Source organism: Chiroxiphia lanceolata, chromosome 1 (assembly GCF_009829145.1).
Source record: "Chiroxiphia lanceolata isolate bChiLan1 chromosome 1, bChiLan1.pri, whole genome shotgun sequence".
NCBI lineage: Eukaryota > Metazoa > Chordata > Aves > Passeriformes > Pipridae > Chiroxiphia > Chiroxiphia lanceolata.
Window position 1 is genome coordinate 62349930 of NC_045637.1, and position 27673 is coordinate 62377602.

At 40.6% G+C, this 27673-nt stretch overlaps 1 protein-coding gene across 2 annotated transcripts; it reads left to right on the top strand.

The window, feature by feature from the left end:
- Positions 1 to 351: 351 nt before the first annotated feature.
- Positions 352 to 26421, top strand: GLIPR2 (GLI pathogenesis related 2). Of its 2 annotated transcripts, XM_032688968.1 has the most exons (5): positions 352 to 598; positions 12205 to 12313; positions 16122 to 16225; positions 23684 to 23761; positions 24817 to 26421. In XM_032688968.1, exons 1-5 carry the CDS (start codon positions 586 to 588, stop codon positions 24975 to 24977), a joined length of 465 nt encoding a protein of 154 aa, XP_032544859.1. In that variant the 5' UTR covers positions 352 to 585; the 3' UTR covers positions 24978 to 26421. The 2 variants fall into 2 exon arrangements, with proteins under 2 accessions (XP_032544859.1, XP_032544865.1); XM_032688974.1 differs by lacking the exons at positions 352 to 598; positions 12205 to 12313 and adding an exon at positions 14709 to 15833.
- Positions 26422 to 27673: the final 1252 nt, after the last annotated feature.

A 27673-nucleotide genomic window follows, 5' to 3' on the forward strand; every position in this document is an offset into this window, starting at 1 on the left:
TTATTTTACTAATACCTTCTACAGATTATGTTGCAACAGTGCAGGAAGTGATTCATTGTAGACATAAAAACGTAGTTATACTTCGAAGTGTTTTATGACTTCCTGTTTTAACTTAACGTACAGTAACTGGATAAAACTTCAGCAGCCTTTGTGTGTATGAATTAGCCTCGTGGGCTATGCCTACTGTGGCAGCAGAATTATTTGTCAGCAGAATTTCCTTGCACAGCCTACTCTTATCAGAGGACAGTCGCAATTACTAAACTAAACTGGTATGTGAAAACATATGGTGTTTTGGAGCTGCTTGGTTACTGTGGAGGATAAATAGCTGCTGACCCTAAACAGGATCTTTTTATGAAAAAAAAAAAAAGAGTGGTGTCCCTGTGCCTTATAAGGCATGGGCAGGCTTATCGCAGTGCTGAAGGAGGGGCAGTAGCGGGTTCATGCTGCTGAGTTTTCTCCGGCAGCGGTCGCAGGCGTCTGAAGAAGTTAAACTGAAATTGCAAACGCTTCGTCCCGGCACTTAACGGCGAAACTCAGTCAAGAGAGGAGGCGGCAGGTGAAATTAAAAAAAAACACCACTTGAGCATGGGAAAATCAGGTGAGCATGGGAAAATCGTGCAGTTGGCTGTGTTTTCATACAGTGTCTGTGCCTGGTTTTGTGCTCAGAAAGCATTACTAAAGCGTTAGTGGCTTTCCTCGGAGAAAGCTGCTTTCGTTTGTGCATGGTACAGTCTGGGAGGAGCTTTCTCTCTGACAAGGAGTTAGATTAAACAAAAAACAAGAAAAACGATCCCTGTCTCCCCAGCCTGCACAGTGCAGAGGTAGCTGTATTTATATACAGTTTATATTTTGTAGCTTAAATTACTTTTGCTTTGCTGTGTGCAATAATTATAAGCCCTATAGCTTTAAAAGTACTTCATGTCTAGCTGTCTGACAAAACTTACCAGCCTTGCAGATGGGCAGCAGGATGCTTTGAGAGGGGGGGAAGCTTTTTATCACCCTTCATTGTCGGAAGGATTTAGATTTAAGATTTGGTTGCCGTTTAACTGAGGACACCTCAGCTCCTAAGTCTCTCCCCAGCTGTGCACATACCCTTGGAGCTTCTGCCTGCTGTTGCCTACGCTCTTGCTCCTTTTCCCACTGCTGCCAGCTGTCTGCGTGCCCTGCTTTGGCAGTCTGGGCTGGGGAATACACCTCCGAAGCTGCCGAGGAGCCAGAGATATTAAGAAGGGAGGACTTATGCCCCCTGTTTTCTCTTACCTTGTTCTGTTAGAGTCATGAGTGAAAATCTGTGCCAAACTTCTGAAATGGCTATAAAACTGGATGGAGGTTTTTTTTAATCTTGTGGTTAGGACTTGACTTCTGTGACAAATTAGAGCCTGGTGGCATATTGTCTGTCTGTCCTGTGTGTAAACAGCACGTATGGGACAGGCTCAGCAAAACCTAGTACTCTATTCACTCAAAACCAAGACCTCTTCCAGAGAAAACTGAGGAAAATCTTTGTGTGGGTAACACTTTAGTGGGCCTCAGCATGGGTATGTTGATTTTTTTTCTTTTTCTTTGTTTTTAAAGGTCAGCTTCTTAGATGAGATCAGAACTGACTGCAAATGTGACTGTAAAGGGTTTACTGGTATGACATCCAGTCCAGGCAAAGCACTATGTGACTGTCAGTGGGTTTGGCCCCATGTCCTGGCAGCTGCATATGTTTTAAAGTGGATTGGCATTTAGTAATTAACCTTATAACAATTTAAGTAAGTGTAGTTGCTCAGAAGTATCAAGTTCAGCACTTCCTATGCTAATAGCATAAAAAGTACAAATACCATATAAGCTCCCAATTTCAGAAGGAGTAAAAATCTCCTTTTGTTTTAATACATGCACACTGCTAAAACAGTCATAAGGCAATCACCATCTTTGTTTTTTCCTGTACATTTATTGCTGTACATTAGTTGATTTTTCCAAACTTAGGAGCAGTTACAGATGAGAAACTCCCTTTGCCAAGGCTTGGGGAATGTTTGCATCCCTAAGTACTTATACAAATAAAACTTGAGATCTAGGTGCATATTTTGTCAGTTGTATCACACTTTTCAAATAAAGATTAAACTGAGTCCAGGTTACTATCTTTGAGCTGTGTGCAATATTTTTAGGTGAATCATAAAACTGATATCCTGTCCTGACAATTGGTTTATTAACTAAATCCCATCTGCCCTTTCCAGTGCACTGAAGTCTTCAAATTCCTGTCTGAGATCATTCAGTGTGGTTTGCCTTTGAATGGGAAGAGCAGCTGTTTTACAGAGTACTGCTTCCTCTGTGTTTTGTGTCAAATACCTCACGTTTCCACTGTAGTACTCTTGAGGTGCAATGTGGGCAAGTTTCTCTATACTAGGGTACATGAAAATGAAACAGGTTGGGATCTGTTTAACCTGGAAACAGAGTCCTTGCTCCTCTCCTGGGTCAGAAAGATTAAGGCAGAGATTGCCTGAAGTCTAAATTTGAGGATGCTCTAATTCATGTAAAGTGGGACCGCTATTTTAAAATAAATGTCTTCAGAGCAGTCTCTTTTTGGTTTTGGTAAACCTGTCTTGAGGTAGAAGTATCACCACACAAAGAAATCCTACTGTTGAAAATCGCAGTTCTTTGATAAATGCTCTTCAATAATGTTATATTACTAGCTGTTACATTGTATTTGAACCAATGTTCATTGCGAGTATCAAAGCTAGAGACTTAGCATTGGTTTTGCTTCATTGAACAGAGCTCAGTGTTGCAAGATATTGGTACTTCTGACTCAGCTTTCCTCCCTGGAAGCTGCAGGCTGCTGAAACCAAGTTTGTGCTGAAACCAAGTTTGTGCTGAAACCAAGTTTGTGCTGAAACTTCCTTGTCAGGTTTAGAAAAATGTCTCCCATCACTGTAAGTCCTGCAAATACTCAAGCCAAACATAGAGACCTCCTCCGCCCTTCCCATGTATTCTCTTTTCAGACAGCATTTGGATTGGTGGGGGGTGCAGGCAGCCCTCCCCACAGGCGCTAGAGAGCCCTAACCAAAAAGACAGGGATAAGTATTTCTGCAGGAAATGAAGGGATGGTGAGCTGGCTGCTCCTCGTTGCCCTGTTGCTGTGAGTGCCGGGTTGGCGAGGCTCTGACCCCCCTGCAGCTGTGCGGGCCGGAGGCCGGGGTTCTGAGGGCAGCCCTTGCCCCAGAGGGGATATCCATTCGAGCAGCTGCAGCCGATGCTCAGGGAAGCAGCTGGCTGCAAGCTCCACTCCTCCGCTCTGGAGCACGGGGATTCCTGCTGAGCAGTGGGAGTCTCTGAAAAGGCTGGGATGGTGGTAGAAAAAGGCTGCTAAAAGTCTCATTTCTTCCACTTCCCCTCTGGCTCAACCTGGTGGGGGAAGGGAGCTTGCTCCCTTTGGTCCCTAAAAACCCGGTGGAGGTGATGGCGGGGGAATCGCCCTCTTTACTCTGGCAAGTGGCTGCAGACGCTATGAAAGACAAGAACGGGCTCAGTAAATACTGGCTATCTTTTTACAGCGTTTGGATTACCTTTATATTTTTTTTTTAATTTATTTCTCTCTTCTCTTTTTTTTCCCCTTCTGGAAATGTGGGTGGGACTCAGAGAAGACTAGGAGTTGCCCACTGTTCTACTTGTTGAGTCAGTACAGAAAAAAAAAAAAGGCTGAGAAAATGTTTTGACAAAAAGAAAAAAGACAGAAACCAGACTCAGTGCAGTTTTCCACGATGGTTTTAATCTATCTGAGAAACATGTGCTGTTTTTTAACTCTCAGGATGCACCTTCAGAGCACAGTAAAAAGGACTGTTGTGTTTCCTTCAGGGAGAGCTACATCTTCAGCTGATCTGAAGCGCTAACCTGTACTTCAGCATCTCAGTAGGAGACAGCCGTGGCAGGTCGTAACAAAAGTACGGGCATACTAGAGAAGTGACCTGTTGGCTTTCTGAGAAATGCTATACCTGCAAGCTGCCAAAATGACCAAGTGTTTCGTGCTGGCTGGTTTTACAGGATTGGTGGGAGTAGAGAAAATGAATTGGTCTAAACTGCTAGCAGCTGAGCGCTTGCATTTGGTTACATGGGACGTTTGCAGAACTTGTTGTTGTCTTTTTTTCTTTACACCAGAATTGAACTGGAGGTGTGGTGAGAAAAGGGCCTTTCAAAAACAAGGTTAATTCAATTCATAACCCCACACCTCCAGTTTTTGTGTGCGGAAAACGTTGATTACTTGCTTCAAGTTCAATAAATATCAAATAGAGAAAAGTCTGACAGAAATGCATTAGGCTTTGACAAACAATATTCTGAGCCCGATTTTTACCTATCTTTTGAACCACCAGGTTTCGGTGGGGGAAAAGAGGGTAATGCAGCAGTTGTTGCTCCTGTTGACTGCTAGATTAGTACCCTTAGTTCCTCATGTTCAAGTCAGATAATGTCAAAACAAGTGTGAAGGGCTCACGAAGAATTAAGACACAATGTGATGGTCTGTAACAACTGAGATACCTGCCAAGGTTTCCTATGCTATTGAGTTGTACATCAAAAAACATCATCTCCTCTTTCTGACTCCTCCAAGAAATCTTTCTCAAAAAAAAAAAAAAAAAAAAAAAAAAAGTTAAGCATGAAGAAAGCTTTTATTGCTGGGAAGATTCAGACTGTTAGTTTTCTGTCAATACGGTTGTAGTGTCTATCTTGACTGAGTTTGAATTTGCCTCTGTTGCTGCTCTATGTGCAGAAGCAAAAAGTATGAGAAAATGAGTGTGCAGGAGCAAAAAGTATGAGAAAATGAGTGTGCAGGAGCAAAAAGTATGAGAAAATGAGTGTGCAGGAGCAAAAAGTATGAGAAAATGAGTGTGCAGGAGCAAAAAGTATGAGAAAATGAGTGTGCAGGAGCAAAAAGTATGAGAAAATGAGTGTGCAGGAGCAAAAAGTATGAGAAAATGAGTGTGCAGGAGCAAAAAGTATGAGAAAATGAGTGTGCAGGAGCAAAAAGTATGAGAAAATGAGTGTGCAGGAGCAAAAAGTATGAGAAAATGAGTGTGCAGGAGCAAAAAGTATGAGAAAATGAGTGTTTTGATTTTAACTGTTTTGTCGTTTATGTATCTCAACAGGCCAGAAGGCTATTTCAGATCTCTATTTTTGTAGAGGCCTTACTGTTCTCCAAAAGATTAGCTGGAGCATATCTATGTTCTGTTTTTACAGGCAGATGTAGGCAAGTTCTGCCTAGTCTATGAAGGTCTGAATAGCAGCAGCTCTGCCAGAGCTGGTCTGGGTGGCCCTGCAGAGGGGGATGAGGTGAGGCCACGCAGGTGGCCGACCTCCCTGGTGCAAGTAAGGGTGAGAAAATGGGATCGTAGTCTGGAGTCTTGTGTAGGAAGACAATATGGGCTTGTTTAAGGCCACCACAAACATCATTTAACATCTCTGGAAGTGTACAAGGTCAGGTTAAACAGGGCTCTGAGCAATCTTATCTAGTTGAAGATGTCTCTGCTCGTTGCAGGGGAGTTGGACTAGATGCTCTTCAAAGGTCCCTTCCAACCTAAACCATTCTGTTATTCAGGATTTCATGAAATACATACCTTTTTGCCAAGATTTTGAGTTATGATAACTGGGGTTTAACCTGTTGAGTAGAGGGATGAGAAAGATATGATGTAATTGATAGTAAATATGAGTGAAGAAAGCTCTCTCTGTTTCCCTGCCTGATTTTTGCTACTGGATAGGGGAGTTTACACATCAGTGATCAGAAGAAATATTCGTGGCCATATTTCCATGCCTCAGGAAGGTGCATAAATAAATATACTTTGGACATTGCCTGAGTTATCTTGGATGTCCTTGGCAGAAAAGCATGGTGGGAGGGTATTGAAACTAATGAGATGAAACCTAATTCAGGTATGCCTACCCCAAGCAATGGTAGAACATGGTATAAAATGACAGAGCATATTCCAGGAGACATGGGATTGTTCTACCTCTTTTCAGTTCTTCTTTGCGAAATTCTTCACTTTGCAAAGTCTTTGGTTGGCACCAAACAGCTCACAGTGCTATGTAAAATGAACTTGGCACTGGGTACAAACAAGGTTCTGTCTATGGCTGCCCATCCCATAAGAGTATGCAGCATCCAAAATACGAATAGGTGACCAGTAAAAATTACTCAATTTTAATTCAATTACTTGTTTTCGATTACTCAAAACACTTTCTGCTGCTACTCATTAGTGAATATAGTTGCACCTTATTTTCTTCATAAATTACTGTAATTATAAAGTCTAAGCAGATACAATGTTGAGGACAGAAGAAGAGAAGAAATGGAGAAGTTTGCTTGAATTTCTTCTCTTGCATAGTGTGGTTCTAACACATGCAGGTGGCTTTGTATTTGGAAGTGTATGTGCCCTAGGAATTGTGTGGCAATTAGATTTACAAATAGAAGACCTTACAAATGGGAGAGTCTCCTTAGTCTTTTTAAAGGGTTACCAGTATACAGATTAAATGCCTCCTAGAGCTGTGTCTGTGGGTGTGTGGCATGATTACAAGACTCACCTGTCCTAAATGGCAGAGTAGTAATAAAAAATAATATTTTTATTGTCTTTTATGCAAAGCCAAGACTGGCTGCTCTAGATATGATGAGCAGTCAGTTCCCACCTTATGTGAGAAAATCACTCTGTGGTAGTGACTGCTTGTTCTGCCTGTTGACTTGTGGGTCTGTTTGGAGGAGAGGGGCTATGAGCAGAGGACTTCTCCTCCCACCCTTGCCTCCAGTGAAAGTGAAAACTTGGTTCTGTCAGTGCTCAAGACTGGTGATTAGTGTTGCTTGTTTTTTAAATGCTTATATCCTGGAAGGCTCTGCTGCTTCTCAGAGCTGAGCAGCTTCCAGTTTCTCAGGTGTTCCTTTTTAATCAGGGCAGTCAATTGCCTAACAGTTTATAAAAGGCCTTAAGTGAGGAAGTAATCAACAGTGTCTGTCATAGCAAGAATAGGATTTGCAATCAAAAGGTGACATGACTAATGTCATTGAAACATCATTACAGCGTTGCCTTCCTATTCTCATGCCATATACCTCAAATTGGGTAAGGGGGAAAAGAGTGTGTTACATCATATAGCACAGGTAATGCAAGGTTTTTAAGTTGCTAGTTTGCTGTAAAGCAAGCCCATATAAAAAAATGAGTGATGTCCTTGTCCATCAGACTCAGTTAATTGAGACATCTTACTGTTGTCCTGAAGCTCACTTCAGTGGTAAGCAGGTGTGTGAACAAAGTTCAGGCAAAACTGAATGCTGAAAAACATCACAGAAACTCCTCCCTTAAAAAGGATCTCCTGAGCTGAAGGGAAAGCTATTTTGAGCAGCAAACATAAGAACGTTCCAGGAAACTACTCCCATTCAAACTTGTTCTAATTATAACTCCCAATTCCTTTAATTCTGATAAGCAATACTTTCTCTTCTAAATTTTAGTAAGTTTATAGCATAATTCAGGTTGTAAGGGAAATAATGTACGAACAATTATGATATCCCTCATAAATGCCTACTGAATGGGATGGAGACATTGCCCCTTTATTGAATTCTTGATTCAAAGGCAAAAAAGGAGCCAAGGAAACCCCACCTAGGATATAATACTTTCTGAACATTGAATGATTTTATCTTTCCTTTCCTCCAAGATTTATATGTGATTTCATTTCTTCTGTGTATTTCCAAGCAGTCAGCCAGTTTTGTTAGAGAGCAGGGAAGTTTGGCACTGAGGGAGATCAGCTTTTATGGTTGAAAGGGATTCATGAATTGGAGTATCAGGTCCATGCTCCCAAATGACATATTTAGGAATAGCATTAAGGGCCAGTCTTGGGAGATGTTACAGTGCCAAATGTGGGGGCAAGCAAGTGCAGTCAAATAAATGGAGAAGGAAACATGGAACATTCACTCCCTCTGTCACTGCAGAGGCCAACCAGCACAAGACCACCCTGAAGCATTTGTGACTTCAAACCAAGGTGCTGAGTCAAAATGCAGTAGAACATAACTGTCTTCTTAACATTTCTTGTATCAATTAAACTATTCTCAGAGTGTAAAAGATTCAGCTAAGGCTAATTTCCAGAGAATAACATTGCAAATGAGGATAAAGATTATTAATAATAAATGTCAGGTCTATTAGAAGAGTCTAGATGAAAATATCATCTTTATAAACTGGGGTGTTTTTTACTCAAGAATTTTGTTTTTGTCCAGTCCTTTAGAAGGACTGGAGGACTGGAGAAGTTTGTCAAAATAGAGGTATATTCAGTTATCTAGGACAGTAACAAAGGACTTCTAGATTCAATTACTTTACAGTTCCCTAAAGCCTCTAATTACTTTTTCCACAAACCTGTTGGACATATTAAAAGCTGTATTTGCTGCATTCTTATTCCACACCCCGTTTCTGCTCTCAGAGTAGGGTACAGCAATTCTGCAGAGTCAGGGGAGACTGAAGAGATTTCAGTATCAAAGCAGAGCTATACTCAGTCTTTAAAAAAATTATTTGGTTACCTTTTATGTGTTTTCTATCTACTTTGCATTTGTGTCCTCTCCATGTATTCTAGCACTTGGCTTCTTACTGCCTGGATTCTGGGCTGTAAAGAGTGTGGAAGTTACATGCTATCCTGCTATTGTATGAGCACATTTCTAGTTATTTTGGGGGCAGGCTTGAAAGGGGGGGTCATTATCTCCATTTACCTGTAATGCAAACATTGGGTGAAAAGTTTGAGGCCTCTGTTATGGTTCAAAGAGCAATTGAGACAGACATAGTGGTACTCTTCTGTGTAGGATTCTACATGGAGGTTTGTTTCATAGAACCATAGAGCAATTTGTGTTGGAAGACATCTTTGAGGGTCATCTAGTCCAACCTCCAGCAATGAGCATTTCTGTTGTGTTGGGATTAGGTAGAGAGGTGCTTGGTGGAATAATTGACTGTTACTGTTTCCCCGTACCATCTTGCGGCTCTGCAAGACCAGTGGAGTAGGTACAATTGACAGCTGCAAAGGTGATGCAGAGCAGCTTGTATTGTGGAATACATGTTCAGGTAACTCGCTTCTGTTTTGATGTCCAAACTAAAGGAGAAACAGCAGGAGGAGATGGTTCAAAGAAGAGGCAGGATGGGACTCAGGCGTGAAGAGCTCTTCACCCAAGAGAGACTAAGTAGATTGGTGTTGGTCAGAAACAGTAAGAACAGAGAAATAAGAAAACTCTGAAAAACAAATCTGATGGGAAAAGGCAACCCAGATGCCTCTGCTTACTTTTCTGTGATCACACAAAGTTAATCAATGAATCTGGAAGTCCAAAATCACAACTGCAAGGTGTGCTCTGTACCACATCATAGCCTGGAAATTTACTGTCACATGCTGTCATTATCTTAGCCAATTTTGCAGAAGAATACAAAATAGAGGTAAATAATTGAATAATGAGGAGGAAGCAATTGTATCTAACACCTTTAGTTGTTTTACTTATTAAGCTCTGTAATGATTCATGACCAAACCTAACTTCCTGGCAGTAGGAAATAATTTTTTTCTAGCAGCTTAAGCAGCTTACATGAAGGGAAAAAAGTACGTCTCCAAAGCTGTTGGGGAAGCTGTTCCCATTTGGGTGGGAGCCCGAAAACTCCCATTAACTCTCACTTTTAATGTCTGGCTTCTCAGTGTATGGAACATTGGTAAAATGGAAAAACTTAACATGCCTCCTGAAACAAGTCTGAAATGTATCTGGCGGTTGGGCGTCCCTCTCCACACATCATCAGGCACGGGAGAAGCTGTGCAGAGGGAGGTGGTTAGCACATGAGCTTGAGTCACAGAAGATAAGTATTTCTATAGCAGCCACTTTGAGGGAAGGGGAAGATGGAGGTTCTCTAGGGACAGCATAGCAGTGCCTACTGTAACTAGAAACAGCTGAGTTTTGTTCATGATTTGTTGATCTATGTAAATCAGAATGTTAGTACAGAGCTGAATTATGAATTATTTCTGTTAATGGATGGACTGATGTTGATAAAATCTGTATTTCAGTTGACTTTTTTTTCTAAAATTTTAATTTGTTATTGTCATTTTCATAGTTGCAGGTCAGATTGTTTATCTACTATTCAGTGCTGAGCGGATGGGATATTAAGTCCAGGTGATAACAGTCGCAAGCTTTAGGATGGTCTCATGGAAAAAAAAGTAACCTGTAGTATGTGATGCAACTTTCAAAGCTATGTTTCAACTTCTTTGATTTGCAGAGTGTCTTAACATTTCACTGCTGGAAGCATGGACTCCCTCATCAGTGAGTTTAAGTGAACTGGCTGTAGGCTTGCCTTCCTCAGTAATCGGTGTTGTTTCCTCTGTGATACATGTTGTGCAAATAGGTTACCCTTATCTACCTTCACTGGATGTAGCAGATGAGAGGTTTAGGACTCTGACCTGATAGAATCAGTGAGCTGTGAGCAATGGTAATAAGAGTGATGAGACAGGCTCATTAGCAAAAGGTGGTGGGGGGAGATGGAAAGGAGGGGATGTGAAGGATGTGCTTGAATACCAGAATGGAGGTGCCTGTTTTGTTTGATGATATGCAACTTGTGATACAAAAAATTGAAGGAGAACTGAAGAGGAGGAAGGTGTGGTGGGCAGATCTCATCTCACTCAAAAGGGTTGCTGATACCACAAAAAAAAAGAGCCTGCAAGCATACTGATGAAGAATATATTAGACATATGTCCACAATGACACTTTGGTCAGGAAAGAGTCAACTCAACTTCAGACTGTGTTCTAAAGGTTTAACATACTGCATGGAACAGTAATGGCTTTCCTATGTGCACTGGATATTGAGATTATCTTAGGCTGCCGCATTATCCTAATGCTCTTGAGGAAACTAGAGAGAACGCCGAGAACAGCTTAAAACATGAGTGTGAGTCGGGTAATTACCTTGGGAAAAAGTTCTGAGAGCAGTATGTGCAAACTGACAGTTCTGTTGTGGGGAAAGTGCATCATTACAAACAACAGAACAGTGTACTTGCTAATAAAGCAGAGAATGATTGATTTTAGTTGTTAGGATTGAGTAGTAAAGAGGAAGGTGAGAAATCTGAGGTTAATAACTGGAAACACTTTCTAGATATGAGGTCTGTTTGGGCTTCAAAAGTGTCTTACAGGGAAAATGATGGTAGTCGTGTAGTTAGGATATTCAGAAATGAAGCTGGTGAATCACTAATAAATGTAAAAACCTGTGTCAGGATAAAAGCAGAGTTAAATACTTAAAGATTTCTCTTGCCCTGTTCAGAAGCTTCAGCAAGATAAAGTGAAAATTGTTCTGAAGATGCTATCTATACCTCTCTAACTGTCCCAATACCCTGTTTCGGGTTCCAAAATTCTCTTTAAGCAGCAAATTCCACAGAGTGACCAATGGCAGAATTTTTTTTCCCCTCTGAGTCTTGAGAAAAGTCAGCAAAGGCATAAAAGGAGGTAACATGAAATTGCTGTCAAAGTGAATTGCACTGTGACTGATTGCTTGTGCTGCTGAAAGTCTGAAGTTCACCAGGGTACAAACATAAGCTGTTTTAAAACTTTGCTTTTTCAGATTTTTACTGAATACACTCTAGCACAAGGGGAAAAACTCATCCCCAGCAGTCATTTCTTTCCTTAGGATTTGCTGTTTGTGAACAATTATTTGTCTTGAGCCAAATAAAGGTGCATTTTGAGATTTCTATGAATTTGTACTATATAATGAATAAGAAGAATGGTACATGTTTCAAAGTACTTCCATAGTTCTGAACATTTTAGTGTCTTCATTTCCTCTAGGTGGTGTCCTGACTAATACAGGTAATTTGTGGACCATAATTTGCATTTTTAATGCATCTCCTTGAAGGAGCTATTTGTCACTTACTCTGAGACTCTGCAGTGATGATGCAGAGCACTGATATCTTAAAATAAGTCAAAGTGACTTTTCTTTTGAACTGACAAACTGACTGACTAACCTTAAATCCCCTTGCTGTTGAGGAAAGCAGTAAGGATCACATTTTTCTTCAACCTTTGGTGAGTCTGTACCATCCCAATGGGAGTGTCTGTTAATTTCTGGATGGAAGTCATTAATGGTTCCTTTCATCCTACTCCCAGGTAATGAGGGTGGTATTCTTCTGTTCTTCTGTCTAGCCTGCACCAGTGTCTTAGCTACAGGGTATGCTTTTTCTGTCATCACCAATGTCTGTATTTGACAGACCTTTCCAATTTTTTTAATGTGATTTCAGCTTCCAAACAATTTGCTGAAGAAGTCTTGAAAGCACACAATGACTGCAGGAAGAAACACGGAGTTCCCCCCTTAAAACTCTGCAAGAAGTTAAACAGAGGAGCCCAACAGTGAGTTCAGTCCTTTCTTTTCTCTAAAGAGATTTGTGACACTTTTATCTGTTAGGTTCAACTCTGCATACAAAAATGCCTTTTGACATGCTGATACTCGGTGAAGACTTATTGGGTGGAAGGTGTGGGACTCCACTCTTTTGTCCTCTCTTTCTCCATCACATAGGTCTAGCTGGTTATATGGACACTTCTGTGGTCACAACTGTATAAATCTTTCCGGGACCCATTTTCAGACGCCACTGTGTCAGTCTGCACTGGTATGTCTCCTCTGGTAGTTGCCTAAACCATGCTTCACCACCAGTTTTGTCAGATGATGGATTATCATCTGCAGGAGAATATCCACAGCTGCTGAAATAGTGAGATAAAGAACTTCTTCATGGTAAGAAGTGGTGACTGGTCTAAGATCAGTGGAATCAGAAGGAATCAGATCTAATTATCTATCTCCCTGCCCCAAAAGCAAAAGCATGATGCATTCTCCATTCTGTCAGGAGAGAAACATCTTACCTCTTCTCTGGTGTTGAAGACTGCACAGCTTCTTGTCAGTCTAACGCACAGTGAATCCATCTTCCTGCTCTCTGACTTAAGTCTTTCTTAGACAAATTTGAGTCTGATACTGCTTGTCCTTTTTACTGTAGTTACGACAACCAGATTAATTCCTTTCACTTTACAGCAACCTTTTTCAAAAAGTAGATTTAAAAATCTTCAATTTTTTCAGGCTGATCTTCACAGTGCAAAGGAAATATAACTGAAGGAGTAAATGCTGATAAAACTATTCAGAAAATAAATGTCTTCCCATAACAGCTAAACAGTGGCCAGTTTGATCTCTGCAGGTAAAAGATCATTAGGCTTTCTATCATGACTATTCAGACTTCTCTGTGCTGGCTGGTTGGGAGCCAGAGAGGCTGTAGTTTTGCAGAACCTGATTTACTGTCCCAGCATGGTGCTGCACTGTCACACAGATGCACCAGCTCCCACACTCCTAGACCAGTCATCTCTGCCAGGTGTTGTGCTGTACAACACACCATCTACATGGCACGAAGACATGACCTTGGCAGCAAGTAAAATCTTGGGTTTTTCACTTTTTCTGTTTTTTTCTTGAGACATCATGATAACTGGATACAGTATTTCTAAGAGATGGAATGCCAGTGACTCATCCATGTACCTTTGTAGTCTGCTGGGGCTTTCCTTCTGTTCTTCTAAGGCTTGTTTTGTTTCTGTTTTAGGTGATGGCTCGCAGTGAGGAAAAGATTTCATTGACTTGTCAATAGCACTTCTTATGTCTCCAAAGTGCTGCACTTAGTTTGAACAAGTCAGCCTGTATGAATAGTTCAGATTATTCTATCAAATATGCATTGCTCCACATTTATCTCTAAACGTGCTATCGCCCTTGCAGGGTATTTTTAGATCCTTCAGAAATTCCTCACAGTCTTCTCTGGTTTCAGCTGACTTGCCCTATGTGATGAATAACAGTAGGAAACCTTTGTTTGGTTGTGGTCTGTAGCTTAACTTGAAAGAATTAAAAGATATATGTTCAGAGACTGGTAAAATTGGTTGATACCAAGAACCAGAAATGCTTTGATATGAATAAAAGACATGAAATTTAAGAAATTTCGTATTTGTCAAGACAGATTTTGCATATTCTTAAATTCAAAGAAGAACAACTTTTCTTTAGGTGCATCTGATCCCTTTGTTGATATGTATTTGGTGTATCTCTGGATAGTTTTCTGTGCTTCTCTGTCTGTGTTGAAAATGGTTTGTTTTCTACTATTTTTTGTTCCAGTAACGGTGACAGGTTAGATGAACTGACTATGGATCCCTACTTTAGTATGAGATGAGTCACCCTCAGCAGGTGTCTGTTTATCTCTGACTGTAATGAAGCATAGGGTGATGATCTCAGATGAAAATCTCATGCTTTCAGTCTCCAGCCTGAGCTGGAGTGTATTAATCACCCTTTGTCTCACATCCTTGGCAGCTTCATCCATCTCTAATGTGTACTTTGTTCCAGTCTTCCCTCTAACTTGGGATGTGGGAACCCTTGAAGAGAAAAACTGTGGGACTGTGGTGATATATGGCATGAAGGAGCATTCAGAGATCCTCAGTTCAGGATCTAGCAGGCTGATGTGAAGGAGCAAGGATCAGAATGGGAACGATTTCAGGAATGGAAAAAGATATACAGCGATTGAAAGGACTCTATTACAGTTATTATGTGTTTTGCATTGTATGATTCCCCGAGATTTGTAATTCCCGGGCTTGCCCAGGCGTGCCTGCTCCCTGCTTCCCTCTCTGATTGGCTGAAGAAGCTTCAGAGAGGAGAGAGCTCGTTCCTCCCTCTTTGCCTGAGTCCCTATCCCTGTTCGTTTCCCTGGTTGTCTGTCTCATGCTCCACCCCATTTTCTGGTGCATTCCACGCCCTTGTGCACCCCCATTAAAGGGGCATTGCATCGCAACCTCAAACTTTGTCAGACCCCTTTGTGCAGTGCTGCGGCCTTTCCCCTCTCCCCCACGGACTGTAGCAGACTGACAACTGACTTTTCATTATTTCTAAATTAATGGATGTAGCTAAATACTTTTTTGTTTGTTTGTTTGGATGGGAGTTTTAGGACAGAAGGAAATTAGAACCCAATGACTGAAGTACTAGATTGGGCCAAAATGTTCAGCTGGACAAATTTCCTTTCTCTGGCAGATACCAGTAATTCATGATTAGGAAAGGAGTAGAAGGACAAAACAATTGTACTGATCCTTCCCCTGTTATCTTCTCTTGGAAATTACAGATTTATCCTGCAAACTGTGGTTTTCCTAAGCAGTAGGTCGTCTCCTCATTTATTTGGTGCTGTTGTTTACAAGTCCTGAAGATTCTCCCCCACGTACACACACTGTAAATTTGTCTTTCTCTTTTTCAAACCCACATGGGCTTCAGTGTCTGCATCATCCTGTGGCAATGACTTCTGCCACAGTGTGGAAGGAGTGCTTTGTCTCACTTGATTTTTAAATTTGTGACCTGATGGTTCTCCCTGTTGCCTCCTGTTTCTTGTACCATGAGAAATAACAAATGGTCTTTCCGATTTCACTGTCTTTGTACTGAAGCCTTTCCAATGTTGAATAAAGAGAATAATTGTTTACTCCGGATGTCCTCCTTAACCCTATTGTTGAAAGACAGTAAAATATTGACAGCTCTCACACATGTCAACTTCTACCAAAAGACTTCTGCTTATCCCTATGTCAGTTTACACAGTTGTTGCCTCAGAATCTCCATGTGGTCTCCTTCTCTTCCATCCTATTGCCTGGCACACTGTTGTTTATTTGCATTTGACTTTTTTTTTTTTTTCATTTATAAAGTAGGGGTTTTACGCTTGCTTTAACTGAATCCCCATTTCTGTCTTTTTTTCCAATCTCACTGAGAACATATGATTTACTCCCATGAGGAGCCTAGAAATGTCAGGAGGTGACATCTGTAGCAATTGCTACAGGTACTTCCCTTTCCACCAATGGCTGCAGCTAAGGATGGCCAATGGATTTCCAGGTGATGGGCAGAATGTGGTGGGAGGAGACCTGACTTTTGATTTCTTCTAGGCCCTTCTCAGCGGTGATACAGATGCTCATGAAAGACTGGGCCTCTGGGCCTTCCCTTTACCTAACTAATAGATCTACATAAGGTTAAAGCATCCCTGTCTTCAGGGCTTTGCAACCTGATAACTTGACTTAAAGCCATCATCTTCCAGCAAAACTCCTTGCTTGCATCTCCTTCTCTTCCTCCTTGCTGCTCGTTGCAGCTACGGTCCCTGACCCAATGTGTGGATTCCTTTACTAGGTATGCAGAAGAACTGGCTACTACAAGGGTCCTCAAGCACAGCTCTGAGTCTGCTAATGGAAAATGTGGTGAAAACCTAGCATGGGCATCCTATGACCAGTCAGGTGAGTTTTCTTCTCTTGTTGTCTCACAGACACCAGATAAATAGTTTGTCTCGTGTACTTTGAACTCAGAGCATCTGGTTGCAAGGGTGCTGGAGTTTCCTCTATTTCAAAAATGTATCCACCACTGCCCAGCCCAGCCTAGCCCAGGCTCCCTGGGGGCAGGATGGTGGTTTGCAATCTCCTACGTGTATGGAGAGCAAGAAGCACATGTAGGCATAGAGGGGTTAAGGGACTGTGGTAGCGTGTTATGTTCCTTTGGAGGTGGCACTTGGCAGCTAGGTTGCTTCATATGTCCCTGCTGTGGAGCTGTCTTTAGTGCTACTTGTATGTCCATAGGAGGAGAGAAGGAAGACGTCAATGCTATGTACTTCACCTTTGTCCTTAGTTTGTCCCAGCCAAAGAGAGGACTGCCCATGGCTGTGGTGAGGAAAGTGGAAAAATGTCTATTGCGCACTAGACAGTAGTTCCTGTTTGGGGGGGCAAAAATGGGAAACTGGACACCAAAGTGACAGTGTTACTATGTTAGTATGTCCACTCTGTCAGCAAACAGGCTTTGAGCCCTTTTCTATGCCTTCATTTTTGAAGACAAAATTACTCCATATATTTTCTGATTGTAAATGTAGCATGTAACTGGCAGCCTTTGGTTTGGATGCCCCAGGAGCTGAATTTTCGCCAGGCTGACAGCCTGCAGTGAGCCCTCAGAGAGAGATTCGGCAGGCTCTTCCCTCCTTGCTTCCTCCAGTGGGCAGGGCTACTGCCTCAGCCTGCAGGGACAGCAGGTGGGATGTATTAAAAGTGACCACTTGTTTTCTTTATTCCAATCTACCTCTGGAATTTCCAGCACAGCCTTGAGGAAACAAAAGTTCATTTCTGCAGGCTGTGCTGGAAGGACCTGGAAATTTTAGTGAGTTTTAGACTCAGGGACGTTGTTTAGTTCCTCTTCAAGTGCCAACTTTAGTCCCAAATGGGTACTTTTTCATGTTGAAAAAGAAACCCATTGTGGAAAACTACAATTTGATCAACTCATATTTGGCATTCTGTCCTTTGCAAAAGTGTGAGGCAAGGGTTCAGAGCAGCATAGGAAAACACAGATGTACAGCAAAGCTTGCATAGTGGCTATGACTCACTGACTGAGCTTACTTCTTTCTTCTTGTTTGTGTTAATGCCCTGCACTCCTTCCCCCTGGGTTAAAGTCACAGAATTCCCATTTAGAGAGCTGGAAATATAACACACAAATCCTTCTACATAATGGCTATCTTTTTCTGGATCCAATTTGTTTTCTTCAATGCACTGTTTCCATACATAACTTTCCAGTTTTGAGCACTTTTGCTGTTTTGTTTTTTTTATCTACAGGATGGAATGCCTTATATATCCTCTATCCTCTTTTGTTCTGTAAAACACTTCTACATTTCCAATGAAGCAGGATCACTCAAAGTACCAGAATGAGAAAGCTAGTTCTTCAAAGAAAGTTATTTTCTCTTCTGGGCTTAGTTTTCATCTCTGTGGAGCTGGCTCATTCTTCCTCTTTTTCTCATATAGTTCTCTTTGGATAGTTAATTTGTATCCTGCTCAATGAGGCTGAAATTTGGATTAAGGCATCCATTCAAGGGCTTAACAAAGGCAGGCAATGTCTTCCGGTTTCTTCCCCAGATAAAGCAAAACTCAATAAACCTCTAACATACTCTGTATTCTCTCTCACAAAGTGATGCTGCTGTTTATTTTGGCTCTTACTGAGTTCTGTAATAATGCCAGAAGATGCATTTCTTGTTTCAGAGAAGATTTAAGCTTTGAACTATAAAGCCTTCTAGTCTGACTCCTCTCCTGGTACAAGAATACCTTGAATTGTATTCAGGATTTTAGAGTTACATACCCTAAAGCTGTTGCTGGAAATATGTTTATCCCTGTAATTCAAGAAATAGTTGACAGCTGTTTCCTCCCTCTAGTCCTGCAGGAACTGCTTCGTGGCAGAATTCTCTTTGTCTGTGTTCAAATAAGTGAGCTGTCATCTGCCACTAATGCAAGAGGCCACAGCCTGCCTTGGCAGCTGTAGTATGTCAGGCTTCTCAGGATGCCTCATCTCATTTTTCATATGTCAGGAGGATGAAGGCAAGCACTGGATGCCTAAATTCTGTTTGGGATGGCTGGTGTGGTCGTGAAGAATGTGCTGTATTGCCTGTGAAAACACTGCAGTTTATGGATTTGAGAGAGTTTATAAGAGAAATCCACTGTGTGTTATCACCCAAACCTGTTGTGGGAAAAACCTGCGTCTCCTACAGATCGGGACTAGCAGGCAGAGCAGCACAGGCACCATCTGCCTCAGCCCTGTCTAACACCAAGCTTATACAATACTGTTAAATTAAATAAAGTAAAATAAGATAAGGACCTGCATGAGGAATGCTGAAAGTAGATAATTAGTTCCAAAACCCATTAGTATGACTTTATTCTAGGTAGATATTTTATTTCTGAGGTGAAGTTAAATCTTCTACCTTCCTTCCCCTCAGACTGGTGGAAGGAATGTTGTGATAACTCAGTTTTTAAGTAGATTACCAAGGTGCTGCCCATCCTTGCGGAGAAATATGTCCTATGTGATTTTATTAGAATGTTTTCAACAACTCACTCAGTGGGATTACTTGAAGATTTAAGGATTCTTTGGTATGAGGAGAAATAGTAAGGCTGGGCCTAGAGAAATTAAGTTTTATGGGGAGCTGAATACAGCAGTAGGGCTGCCACAATATTGTGTTCCCAGTGGTGAGACTAGGAATGTATTTCCAGGCTTGCACCCACAAATACACGTATACAGCATATACATGCATATATATGCAGAGCAGCACAAACTCATGCAGTCAGCATGAAAATGAAGAGCACCAGTGGTCTCTTCCTGTTCCCCTTTTTGGCTGACTGCAATGATATATCCTACTGGAAATGTATAAGTAAATTAATCTAGTATATGTAAATACAAATATATGTCTTTTTAGTAATTGATTTAAAAAGTAGATATAATGTATATTTCATAGTGCTTAATATATAATTGTATCATTTTACGTGTGTGTGTGTATGTGTACGTATATATACACACATACACATACATATATATATACACCTCTGTGTGTGTGTGTATATATATGCACACACCTCAGTAATAGAAATAGAATCCCAGTGTGGATCTCTGCAGTAGCTAAGCTCAGACACTCAGTCTGCCCAGTACTGTCCCTGGATCCTGGTGTCCCCAGTAGCTTGCACCCGGACATACCAATCCCTGAGGCTGCAGTTCCACTCCAGTTGTCTATCATGGTACTGTTGAAACTCATTAGAGTGAGATTCAGCCTGTTCCAAAATGAACATCTAGTAAGTCTAACCGAGCACTAGGAGAGGGGTGGAGTCCAACTGTGTTTCCACAGTGAAAGTATTGCAACTATGAGTGTGGTTTACAGCCATGCAAACAGGAAGGGTATTTTAAAAATTCAGCAGTGTACTAATTGATTCTGCAAGTGGAGGAACAGAAGAGAAGCTACAGGGCTGACCATAGGGCAGGTCCACACACTTCTTGATAGAAATAAACTTTATCATTCTGCTATAATCATGAATGAAGGGTGGCAGTGATTTCTTTTCTGTGTTCTTCCCTTCTGATTGAAAAGCATTTTGAACAGCAACCAACCCCTGTTTTGGAGGAACTTTTTGGGCAGTGGGAGCTGTTTTCAATGAAACATTGAAAAGCAATCGGAACAGACTGTAAATAGGACTACATAATTTATTCCATAATGCTTCTAAATGGAAATATTGTGGTCAGTTTTCTGAAAGGGTATGTCTGAGATGCAAGTTGCTGCTAAAGCAGGTAGGCTCAGTGCTCTGCTGACCCTTCTGCTGTTTTCTCTCTGGAAGCCTGGGGATCGCCGGGCTCAAAACAGAGTTTTTCCTTAGTCCCCTGTGTGCCAGCTGTCATTTTCAGCACTGGTTTGTCTTGTTCCCACCAGGGCATTGTTTACTGCTCCCCAAAGGGCAAAGAATCAGAAGACAAGTATTTCAGAGGAAAGAGAGAGTGTTCAATCACCTGTCTTCTCAGGTGGTAATAACTTCTGCGTTGGACTCCCTCTCACCTCCTGTGGCATGTGACAGATACAATTCAGTCCCTTCACTGACAGGACACTTCTTTAACAAGATTTCAAGATAGTTTGTCAAAAGTTGCCTAGTCCTTTGGTCACCTTCTCTTTTGCTGGAAACGAATTAGTCTTTATTTTCTCACAGCTTATGATGTCATGACTCTTTTAATTCAAGGATGATAACAGCAATGCCATAAAATGATAACCTGATCCTGCATGTGAAAAATGGAGCATAGTGATCAACTTCTAGGTTTTCACTGCCTGGCCTCAGTAAATTGCAACTTTTCATCCTTGAAGTCTGGGAATTAGCACATCGTAGACTATGCTGTCCAGCTATGCTTGTTGCCTTTCAGGTAGAGGATTGAGGTAGTCTTACCTGATGGCATTGCCACCTCCCTTGAATTAAAAAGTTAAAAAATTTTCACACAATAGTGTTCTTTAAATTAAAAGCAAATTAATTATGAAGAGATACTGTGCTTGCTAAAACTTCCATGTGTCCTGCAGTACTTCCATTATGAAGATTTTTTCTGTCACATGCAGCACACTTCTTAGAGCTACAGTAAGCAGAGTGGGAATTGCTTTCTCTTTAAATATTCTTTATGCTGTATCACACTGATACATTAACAGAGGGAATGAAGTGCTGGTAGCAGTGGGAATGAAGTTCTACATCTGTAAAAATACTACTTATATAGTGTAGTTACTTCAGCACTTGTACACATAAAACGCATGGGCTTCATAAGGCCAGATATGTCAGCAATCACATTCTGTACTTCTGTTCCACCCAGCTTACTACAAACGTGTCTAAATCCTTCAAAGCCTTCAAGTCTGGAGTGGGACAGGATGATCTGCTTGGTTTGTTGCAGGTTTTTTTACTATGTGCTTTTTCTTTTTCCCTTGTATTGCATAAAGATTGCTCCTTGCACTTTTTTTCAGTCTTCATTTAGCTTTAATGTGAGTAACAAGTGAACGAATAAATATGTGTTACATACTTCAACCATAAAAGAGCTCTACAGGGTTTGTTTGGCGCAGGGAGAGAGGGAAAGAAAAAGCCCTACTAAGCACTATTCTTAACTAGCAGTGTGGCATATAAGTTTGTGGGACTTCCAGTTCACAAACCTCTCAAGAGATGGCATTTTATTCAATATTTTCCTTTCAATGACAGCTCTGACAGCCAGCTTGCCAGGCTAGCAGCTTCAATCATAAGAAAATGAAGTTTAAAGAAGTTAAGGCAGTGTCTGACTTCTAGAACTGCACAAGTTTAAGGCTTTTTGCTGCGAAATAGCAAAGCATGAGTCACTGCTGTTCTGCAGCCAGCAGTCCACCAGGGACCAGCATTCTTCATGACGGTAGGCTTAATAGCATTGGCACATTGCTATGAAATCTGCTGGCCTTGTGTTGATGATACATCTTGGAATGCTAAGCAGAAATATCATTATTGATGTAGCTCAGGAAAAAACCTTCCCCCCCCCCCCTTCCCCGCCCGTGTTTGACACAACAATTTCCTAACAACCAGTAATGGAAAAGAAGTAACATTTGACTTTTGACTGCATAGCATCTGCAAATTCTGGTCTGAGCTACATCCTTGGATGTAGTCATGTCCTTATACAGCTGTTATCAGTGAAAGCCTTTGATGGGTTGAGACACATGGACTGCCACGCAGACGCAGTATGTATATTAGAGGTTTCTGGCTGTATACCCTGAGTTAGTGTGTCTCAAAATGGATCTTCACAGTGGCTGAAATGCTAAATATAAACAACTAAAAATAAATGCACTCAGAAATATGAAGTATTCAATGCTGATGAGAACATGGGAAACTGGAGGACTTCAGAAGTGTAATTTTTCTTTGGTTTATCTGGAGCTGTAAGGGGGTATCTTCATGTACCACAGGTGGGAGGCCTCCATGTGGAACAGGTCCCTGTGCCCTTTGCTTAGAAAATCTGGCATTTTCAAATACATTTCAAGAAGAAGGAGCTGGTGAAAGCTGTGTGTAGAAACCCAATGCGAGGAGCACTCATCCAAGATGAGAGAGATGTGTCTTTGTTACCTTTCAAGCTGAAAGTTAGAGAAGATTCTGGGCAGAAAAAAAAACGTAAACTCGATGTGTTAAGATTTCCAGATGTTTCTTTGAGGACTAAAGGGATTGCTGGACCATTTTGATCCAAATGCTATGCCACGCAGTTCTCTCTTGTACAAAGGATTTTCTAACTTCAGCCTTGAAAAGTTTTAACAGCAGATGAGAATTGATGGACGGTCCTGTTTCCTGATCTGTTGGTGATAGTATAACACTCTTCTCATCATCAGCTCTGTCCTACCTGGTGCGCGCCTTGCTGCAGACATCTTTCCTCAACAGGATGAACTCTACCTGGTTCTAAAGCTGATTCATGGGTTGCCTGCCCAGGCTCTGAGCCAGGCTCTGCTGGCCACAGGTTCCCTGGTACTCCAGTGGAGAAACTGATGGACTGTGTTTGTATCAAACAGAACTCAAATCATTGATGGCATTGGTGGCATGAGGTGCTTAATTAGAAGCATTGGACTAATTAGTAATTTATTAAATTAATAAATTAGAAAGAGTGGCTTTAAAGCTGCCTGGTGGAAAAGGACCTCGGGGTGCTGGTTGACAGCTGGCTGAACATGAGCCAGCAGCATGTCCAGGTGGCCAAGAAGGCCAACGGCATCCTGGCTTGCATCAGAAATAGTGTGGCCAGCAAGACCAGGGAAGTGAGCATCCCCCTGTACTTGGCACTAATGAGGCCTCACCTCAAATCCTGTTCACTTTTGGTTCTCTCACTACAAGAAGGACATTGAAGTGCTGGAGTGTGTCCAGAGCTGGTTAAGAGTCTGGAGCAGCTGAGGGAGCTGGGGTTGTTTAGCCTGGTGAAAAGAAGGCTCAGGGGAGACATTATCACTCTCTACAACCACCTGAAAGGAGGTTGTGGCAAAATAAGGGTCAGTCTCTTCTCCAAGGTAACAAGCAACAGGATGAGAGGAGAAGGCCCTCAAGTTGTGCCAGGGAAGATTTAGATTGGATATGAGGAAAAATTGACACTTAAGGACCTGGTTTACTGGTGGACTTAACAGTGCTGAATTAGTAGTTGGACTTGACGGTCTTAAAGGTCTTTTCAAACCTCTACTATTCTGTGATTCTGTGATAAAAGTAGCAACAGCTATTGTGAAACAATAAATACTTTTATGTGCTGCCACATTACCTACATTTCAAAAACTCTTTTCAGTAAAAGGACTTCCTCCATGTTTCTAGAAGTTCTTGACAGCTTTTAACAGAAGATCTTGCTGGCCAGGCTGTAAGTGAGCTACACTTCTGTGTTTATGTCATGATTTCACAGCATATTTTTTTGTCTTTCAGGAAAGGATGTGGCTGACAGATGGTACAGTGAAATAAAAAATTACAGCTTTCAAAACCCAGGGTTTTCTTCTGGGACAGGTAAGTTCAAACTGGGCACTATCTCTTCAAAAACACAGCTGTTTTAAGAAGTTGCTTAGCCAACTTGTTTAATATTTTTTAAAAATCTACTTTTTTTCTTAGAAAAAATATTAGAAAGAGGAAAAAAATTAGAATTTCCCTAAAGTTTTGTGTAAAAACTGGCAGAAGGTAAAAGGAAACTGAGAAATGAGAAAGTTAGCAAAATCTAGTGACTTTTTTTAGTACTGTATTCTTCCTCCAATTCCTAAGTTTTTAACAGGCAACTTATTTTTAGGGCAAATTAATTTGTAGGAAGTACTAAATTGGAATCATATAGGTGTCTTACTAAATGTACTGTGGTGTTGTTTATATTGACATGTGACCTCTACTGAATGATATCACTCTGCTCACAGAGACCACTTGAGTTAAAATTTAGAGATCAGGAAGAGGCCATTGGCTGCATATTGACAATCTGGTGTGGAATGAACTTAAGGACATTGTTCCTGGAATAATGTTCAAGCAAGAGAGATGCCTGAATTTGTTTCAGATGAAGAAAATAATGTTTTTCTCCCACGAGATTTGTCTATGCATAGAGGGAACAACTGATGAAGCAGCACAATGCAGGGGTGGTTATTAAACTAGGCAGAAGAAGCCACAAAAACAGTGTTCTTTTGAAGAGTTGCACATGCAAACACATGGGGGAGTATGAAGTGGTTAAAGCAAATGAATAATAAGTCACTCTCAGAATTGCTGTTCACACTGCAGAGAGTAAAGACCATGATATCTTTGTCGAATTTTATGTCAAATACTTCCCAAACTACTTCTTTTATGATTCTCCAAGTAGGTATTCTTATTTGGATATAGGACATGGAAATGGGAATAGTAGTAGGGAACCAGTATGGATCAGGGTTTTTCAAGACAAAATGCAAATGTAGGGTTCTTTTTCATGTCCTTACCTGTTAGAAAAAGAAACAGCTTTGTATTGTTTTTTTCTTTCCTAGCACCTCACATGGTAAAGGGGATGTTACAGATTTAGTACCTAAAGTGAATGCATATGTTTCTCTCTCTTTCTTCAGGTCACTTCACAGCAATGGTTTGGAAGAATACAAAAAAGATGGGAGTTGGAAAAGCATCTGCTAGTGATGGCTCAACGTTTGTGGTGGCTAGATATGATCCAGCTGGAAATGTAGTAAATCCAGGCTATTATGAAGAAAATGTCCTTCCTCCAAGAAAGTAACTTTTTTTTTTAAGGTCATCTTATTGCTTAACGACAAGTGAACCTGGATTTGGACCTAACAGTGTTTGAAATGAAGCACTATTCAATGAAATTTCCTGTTTGATACTGCTGTTCACTTCTCATTACAGAGAAAGCAATTACATGTTGCTTGAGTCAATGTGCACATTAAGTCCCTATTGCTTCTGAGGAGGCCTCAGTTTATTTGATGATGAAGTATATGCAGCATTTCTGAAGGGTAAAATTTATGGTGGTTTTTTTTTTTTAATAGTTTGCATGAACTCCATGTCAGCATGTGAGTAGGCACATGTTGGATGTCTTTATTTTTTTTAAACAAGAAATTTATAGCCTTCTGTATACTGAAGATACCAGCTTGTAATTATATGATTACTCTCAATATTTATGAATTATATGAATACTCTCAGTTTTCCAGTATTTTTTAATAACTGTAACTTCTTTCCTCTGTCTTTACCTCCTGCTACTATGGGACCTTTTCTCTGCAGGTGGAACATATGCAGACTTCCTGTATGAAAGGTATACGTGTAAAATGTAGTGGCATTCAGACCTGTGTGTTTTGATTAAGAGGATCTCACAGAACACTAAAAGGTTGCTGAGAAATTTTATCCGTCAAGCAAACCATAATTAATGCATGAACTGAAATCGACCAAAATTGTTTAAATCCCATTTTAGGTGCTAATATATAAAATATGTTTAAGATGAGTGTACTTCAGATTCAAAGTCCACCTTACAGTTTACAGTATGTACCTTGTCTTATAATCAAATTGTTTACTTCTGTTACAGAAAAGTAAGATTCTACTTTTTGATATTTACACCAAAAAAAAAGTTTCTTTGACAGTGCACTTTGGATTTTATTTCTCAGTAACTTATTTTTATTTCCTAAGGAACATTTTTCACAGCTGTCATGCTTTACAGACAATAACATTCTCAAATCATCTCGTCTCCTTTAATAATGTCACAGTAGGAGGTATTCACATGGTTATAATTAAGAGATGTTTGCTCTTTGTGCATATCATTCAATAATAGCGATATTTCACATGCTGGATTGATGCTATAAAAAAAAATGAAGACTTAATTTCCTTAATAACAAGCCAAGCAAAAATGCCGAGGACACTATTTTCTCTGATTAAATGTGGATTGGGCCGTTTTGGCCAGGTTCCTACACACCGCTTCAATTTGTTGTTTGTTTTTTTCTCTTTAAATGTTTCTTTTGACTTTTGCTAAGATTCTGTATGCCATAATTTGGTTCATGAAGAGTGCCATTACAGAAATACTTCTTTTTGTTTACACAGTTATAATAAACTGCACTGTTATGGCTTGATTATACGTCACTGTGATGCTGTTTGTTACAATTTTTTGTTGTAACCAAGACTTTAATACATACCATGAACAACTGAAAAATAAATATTTTTGCATATGAACTACTCAAGCCTTTGCTGTTACCTGATTCTTTGTGGAATAATCTTCAAATTTTATTTCTAGGACATTAACCTATGACTTTATTACTTTAGGAACATGGGGCAAATAAAAGCAGCAAGTATTCTAGTCCAGGAAAGAAAAAAGAGGCCTTGTAAGAAAGGATAAATCATACAGCAGATCATAAATCATCCCTTCATATAAAGATTGAGCAAACAGTTGAAGCTGAAGAGGCGTATCTCTTTCTCTCTCAAACTCCTGCTTTGTATCTCATTTCATTTCTGCTGCTCCCTCTCTCGGCTGACGTGTTGCCAGTAAAGAATACCCACTCGACTCCCACTCAGGCGTGTGTGTTTCACTAACTGCAGCCTTGGGACCTTCCTCCCTTCAACCCTCAGCTGACAAGTGAGATGGGAATGAAAACAGGACTTTCTAAAAAAAAACAATAGGCTTGCTGCAACTGACATAAAGCTAAAAGCTGATCTTAAATAAATTAGTGGTATTAAAATACTCTGGTTTTATCCTAATGACATTCATGCTATTGACCCTATAATTCCTTGAATGGTTGATGTAAAACTGTATGTATCCTAGTTGAGTGAGTCAAGTCAGAATTTTTCTCTGCTGCCACCTAGGTTTTATTTTAATGTCAGAACTGGGAAAGTAGGTAAAGAGAGGACAAAACAAAACAAAGCCTGTAGTTATCTTTATTTAAAATGATAATGACGAATGAACTTCTGGAGGTTTTTAAACAGAGCATTTTGAGGGGGCTTGAGAGGTAATTACACATGGAAGAGGCACAAAGCCACTCAAATAGCCTCAATGGGTCCATGTAAGTAAGTATGATTGTAACAATTAAAAAACCCAAATCTAATTTAATTCTTCACAACCCAAAATTATGATATTGATACCTTCTTCAAATGAACTCTGGCTGCACAGCAAGCCATGGTGTATGTAGGAGTCCAAAGGGAAGGGTAATGTTGCTGATATGACTCACTGAAAAGCCATATGATTTTGGGGAATTGTACACTGACACTTGACTTAGCAGCCATCTGTGTTACAAGACTCTCTATGGGTATATTGCTCCACTCTCTACCACATCTTGGAGAGTTGTGGAGATTAGGAGAAAAGAAAGGTTATCTCCTGTTGTGTTAGACCAAAACAAGATGTTTAAGAGCTTCCTCAGATGGTTATACAGATACAAGTCACGTTTGCCCTGGGAACAAAGATTAGGCAAACTGTCAGCTCTGATACTAGAGGGAAATACC

Coding starts and splice junctions, on each gene's coding strand:
- GLIPR2 (XM_032688968.1), top strand. Junction 12,314..16,121: donor TTAAACAGAGGAGCCCAACA/GTGAGTTCAGTC, acceptor TTCCTTTACTAG/GTATGCAGAAGAACTGGCTA. Junction 23,762..24,816: donor AGGGTTTTCTTCTGGGACAG/GTAAGTTCAAAC, acceptor CTCTTTCTTCAG/GTCACTTCACAGCAATGGTT.